This window comes from Telopea speciosissima, chromosome 2 (assembly GCF_018873765.1).
Source record: "Telopea speciosissima isolate NSW1024214 ecotype Mountain lineage chromosome 2, Tspe_v1, whole genome shotgun sequence".
Taxonomy (NCBI): Eukaryota; Viridiplantae; Streptophyta; class Magnoliopsida; order Proteales; family Proteaceae; genus Telopea; species Telopea speciosissima.
The window spans coordinates 30,082,182-30,087,952 of NC_057917.1; the positions used below are offsets into that span (position 1 = coordinate 30,082,182).

Here is a 5,771-nt window from a genome sequence, read left to right on the forward strand (position 1 = left end):
AACCCCTCTTCAATGCATCACAATAAACCACTAACTCTTCGTTTCCAGATGGTAGGGTAAGTATAGGGGCTATTGTCAATTTCTTCTTCAATTCCACGAAGCTCTCCTCACACTCCGCTGTCCACACAAACTTCTCATTCTTCCTGGTCAACTTAGTTAACGAAGCTAAAATCTTAGAAAACCCTTCTACAAACCTTCTGTAATAACTTTCCAGGCCCAAAAAGTTTCTGACCTCCGATGCTATAACCGGCCTTATCTAATTTACCACCGCTTCAATTTTTATTGGATCCACAGATATCCCTTCTTTAGACACTACATGTCCCAAGAAGCTCACCCTAGTGAGCCAAAACTCGCACTTCGAGAGTTTAGCAAACAACTGGTTCTTCTGCAGTAATTGCAACACCATTCTCAGGTACTCACCATGTTCCACCTTAGATTTTGAGTATACCAAGATGTCATCGATGAATACAATAACAAAGTGGTCTAAGTGGGCCTTGAACACCCGATTCATCAAGTCCATAAACACTGTTGGGGTGTTGGTTAACCCGAATGGCATAATGGTGAACTCATAATGTCCATACCTTGTTCTGAATGCTGTCTTTGATGCATCTTCCTCCTTGACCCTCAACTGGTGGTAACCCGGTCTAAGATCAATCTTAGAGAAGAATCCCGCTCCCTGAAGTTGATCAAACAAGTCATCAATCCTTGGCAATGGGTACCTATTCTTAATTTTTGCTTTATTCATTTGTCGGTAGTCTATGCACATCCTCATGCCACTGTCTTTCCTTTTCACTAAAAGGACTGGAGTGCCCCATGGTGAAGTACTCGGCTTGATGAAACCCCTATCCATTAGCTCGTCCAGCTGATTGTTAAGTTCTTTAAGTTCCGAAGGGGCCATACGGTATGGTGCTCTGTGCAGTCCCAGGCACTAGCTCAATAGTGAACTCCACTTCCCTTACAGGAGGCAAGCCTAGCAATTCCTCTGGGAAAACGCCTGGGAAATCCTTCACTATCGGTATCCCTTCAAGGTTTACCTTGTCTTTGTCTACCTTGCTCACACTAGCTAGGTAGCATTCACAACCTCCCTCTAGCATTTGTTTAGCTTGCAAAGCAAATATTAAGTTAATGTCACTTTGTCTTTTTATTCCCTCGAACTTGAATGCTGGCCTACCAGGTATCTCGAATGTGACCAACTTGTTAAAACAGTCAACCTTAGTGTGGTATGCAGCTAACCAGTCCATACCCAATATGGCATGGAAGTCTTCTAGGTTCAATACAATGAGGTCTACCACAAGTTGTTCTTCTCCTAGCCCCACAACACAATTTTTATACATCCAATTTGATTCCACTATGTCTCCTACTGGTGTCTCTACTCATAAGGAAAGTTCTAGTTTGCAAGGCTCTTTATTCAATTTGTTAGTAAACATAGCAGATACAAAGGAATGGGTTGCCCCGGATCAATCAATACATGAGTTGTAATACCAGAAAGAGATAAGGTACCTTCTATGACACCCTCATTTGCCTACACATCTCGAAGGTTCATGGAATAAAGCCTTCCCAGACGAGTTTGCTAACCGCCACCTTGCTTGTTGCCCTGATTTTGTCCTTGCTGTGAGTTTTGATGCTTGCCTTGCTAAAAAGTTTTCTTCGGGTTGGGACATTCACTGACCCTGTGTCTCTGCTGTCCACAACTAAAACATGCATTGGTGAGCTTGAAACAAGTCCCTCCATGACGTTTACCACAGTGAGCACAAATAGGGTGCTGACTCTGAACATTTGTTGGTGAGCCCTGAACCTTCGGCTTCTTTCCTAGTGGAGCTTGAGCTTTAAAGTTACCACTGCGATTCTTGTTCTGCTGAGCTCTGACAGATTGTAACTCATTATCCCCCTTTTCCATAGCATACGCCTTTCTTACTACTGCTGCAAAAGTCTTCAACTCGAAAAGTGACACTTTATTCTTAAAAAATGTTCGAAGACCTCTAACAAACTTGTCTGCTTTCAATTCTTCCGTCACTACCATGTGTGGAGCATAGCGGCACAACTGGGAGAATTTGGACTCATACTGAGCCACAGTCATGTTTTTCTGCTTCAAATCCATGAACTCTTCAGTCATATTGTTCCGAACATGCGCGGGAAAATACTTCTCGTTGAACGAATCCTTGAACAACTGCCACGTCAGAGGCGGACCCTCTGCCGTGCGGAGTCTTTCCACTCCCTTCCACCACAACTTGGCATCATCAGATAGTTTGAACACCGCCAACTTGACTTTCTGATCATCCGTGCACTCCAGTATGCCGAATATATCTTCAAGGTGTATAATCCACTCATCCACTTCACGTGGTTCTAGGTTTCCTTCGAACCGTCGTGGGTCGAAATCCTTAAATGCCTTCATCAATCTGTGAAGATCGTTTGTAGCTCTTCTTGCATACATGGTTTCTTAGTAACAAATAAAATTCATCTTAGAGTAAGACACAAACAAAAGTATAGAAAATCTATTCTACCCAACCTTAATGTGTACCCATTCTCACGGTCAGATTTTGAGTTGTTAACTCAATCAACCTGCTAATTCTCAAGGCAACATAATGAACACCTAAGATAAAATCTCATCTTGACAGTCATTAAATTTAAAACCGAAATAAATATCCGAGTCTTCTAAAGGAAAAACATAACCAATGTTCCAAACCAAATAAACTGAAATAGAGTTAAAGTTCAATATGGACTATCCAACTCAAAGAACATAAAGTACTACTCTGAAGATAAACCCAAAAATTTCTCTTGGGCAAGCTCTTTCAAATCACTTGCGCTCAAAACCACTCTTCCCCAAAATTCTCTGGCTATATCTATGTCCTCATCTCAAGCTTGACCAAAATCCTCATCTGCAAAACATCACATTTTGCCTGAGTTTTGGAAACTCAATAGGCTACCTTAATAAGAAAATCAAATGCTTGAGAAGACAAGATATCAGTGGTGCAAGGACTAGCCGAGTAACAAAACGTAATTTATGCAAGTGTAAATTTTTAAAATACAATACTCATAAATTACATTTCAAAATCCAAATCAAATTCGAAATGACAACTATAAACCTATCCATCAAAGGGGCAAATAGCCATTGAAAGTATCCCACGACAAAATATGACATCTCATTTAAAAGCAAAGCTGGTTACATGGGAAATTTTCTTATATACATATAGAGACGGGCAAAAAAAATCACCAAAATAACTAGTGGTACAAGTAGCTCACTAGACTACTTTACTAATACAACATGAATACTAATGCCGCCCTATTCCCGTTCCTTACCCATCATAAGGTGGTATAGGACTTACAAAACAAATCAGATTCAAAGGCAAAGGGCTTTCACCTCCCATACCATCATATGGGGTTTCTAGTGAGAAGTAACAAAAGGGACTCTACCGGTAGGACCATGATCCATCTTTTTGGGCAGCCACCCCCAAGAACTAGTAACCTAGCCCCACTTTCGGCTCAAAAGTATTCTCAAACATAATGGAGTAAAGCAAAAAAGAGTCTCACTAAAATAATCACATAAGACTAGACTCCAAAACAGAGTTTAAAACCCCATATTAGGGTATTAAACAGTTGCATAACATAAAATCAAAACAGGATTTTAAAACCCCATAGCAGTATATAGAATTAAAATAGTATTTTAAAAACACCATAACAGTATGTGAAGCTAATACAGTATTTTTTTAAAAAACCATAACAATATATGGACTAAACCAGTATTTTAAAACATCATGATAGTATATGGAACTAAAATAGTACTTTTAAAACATCATAACAGTATATGGAACCAAAACCGTATTTTTAAACATCATAACAGTAAATGGAACTAAAACAGTATTTTTAAAATATCATAACAGTATATGGAACCAAAACAGTATTTTCTTTTTAAACATCATAACAATATATGAAACCAAAACAGTATTTTTAAACATCATTACAGTATATGGAACTAAAACAGTATTTTTAAAACATCATAACAGTATATGGAACTAAAACAGTATTTTTAAAACATCTTAAAAGTATATGGAACCAAAACAATATTTTTAAACATCATAACAGTATATGGAACTAAATAGTATTTTTTTTTTAAAAAAAAAAGAACAGCGTAACAACTTATTAGATGGTAACATGAGGTGAAACCAGAACAGGGCATATAAAAAAAAAACAGCATAGCAGACTTCAAAATAGAAATTTTAAAATACATGAGATGAAGCCAAGACAAGGTAAAAAGCAATATTAAACGATTTCATAGGAATGAAGCCAGATCAGATTTTAAAGACACCATAACGTACAGTTTTAGGCAGATTTGTATATAGCTCTAACCCATTAAAACCTTAGCCTATGAACACCAAACCCAAGCAAAACTAAGACAAGAACATTAGTCTGGGATAGGGAGCCTACCTCCAACAAAGCCGACATCCTCACCCTTCTCTTCAGTCGTGATTCTTCTTAGCCGTTCTCTTCTCCTTTTCCAATCGTCTTTGGCTCATCTTATGCTGGAAGTCTTCAGGCCAAGATGGAATGATTCCCAAAGGCTTATTCTCCTCTATATAAAGTCCCAAAACCCAATCAAAAATAGGGAAGGAAATCAGACACGATTCCTCCCATCTTCCCCTCTTTCTTTTCTTTTCTTTCTTTTTTTTTTTTTTTTTTCCTCCTTTCCATTTTTTTTTCTCCACGATCCCTCAATAGATCTGCCCAGCGACCCAATTGGCTTTCGGGTCAAGCCAAAAATTTTGGGTCGCTACATGTCTCGCTCCTCATAACGCCATAAAAATTTAAGAGAGCTTACAGAAAGCTTGCGCTCAGGTTCCATGCTGATGTTGTAGGTCAAACTATGGTCATGGGATCATGTCATTGTTCCCCTGAGAACCAATTATAAACCAATTAGGGTATTGCACCCCATGGGTTAGCCCATGGGCGCCCTATTTAAATTTTAGGGATTCCCATGGTCGCCCATGGGAACCCTAGTGCATCCCAATTAGGGTTTGGTCTGATAAACCAATGCCATGTCTTTCTCTTTTGTGTTCCATGGAATTATGGAACCTAAAAGGGATGGAAAAATTCATCTCTAATCCATCTCATGGAAAGAGGGATCCATCCCATACTTGAATGCGCAGCGGAAACAAATCAATTCGGGTTTCTTTCGTATCCCATGAATAATCAAAAATTAAAAACAAGAGAAATTAACAAAGATTTGCTAACCTGATGAGCCTCAAGTGTTGGTCCTCCAATAGACAATGGTTCTTCCTCCAATGAGCACTTAAAGTAAACAGATCTGAACCTCCAATTGTGCAACCAAGGTTCTTCAAGCCAATCCCAGATGCTCTTCAATTCTTCAAACACAGATCTGGGTTTCTAAAACCTTAACTCAAAAATTAAAAACAAGAGAAATTAACAAAGATTTGCTAACCTGATGAGCCTCAAGTGTTGCTCCTCCAATAGACAATGGTTCTTCCTCCAATGAGTACTTAAAGTAAACAGATCTGAACCTCCAATTGTGCAACCAAGGTTCTTCAAGCCAATCCCAGATGCTCTTCAATTCTTCAAACACAGATCTGGGTTTCTAAAACCTTAACTCTCAAACACAGTAGAGAGCTATAAGAAGAAGAAGAAGAGATCACAAGAGAAAGAGGGGGGCACCAAAACACATCCAAGAGGGGGCAGCCAGAAAATATGGAGCACTGTGTACCCCCTCTGCGTTTTGGTCCTGTCAAACCTGCCCCTAATAGGCTGGGAATTTGATTGAA

At 39.1% G+C, this 5,771-nt stretch overlaps 1 protein-coding gene across 1 annotated transcript; it reads right to left on the reverse strand.

The window, feature by feature from the left end:
- Nucleotides 1-1,633: 1,633 nt before the first annotated feature.
- Nucleotides 1,634-2,431, reverse strand: LOC122650635. The gene has a single exon (XM_043844034.1). The coding sequence runs from the start codon at nt 2,429-2,431 to the stop codon at nt 1,634-1,636; it is 798 nt and encodes a 265-aa protein (XP_043699969.1).
- Nucleotides 2,432-5,771: the final 3,340 nt, after the last annotated feature.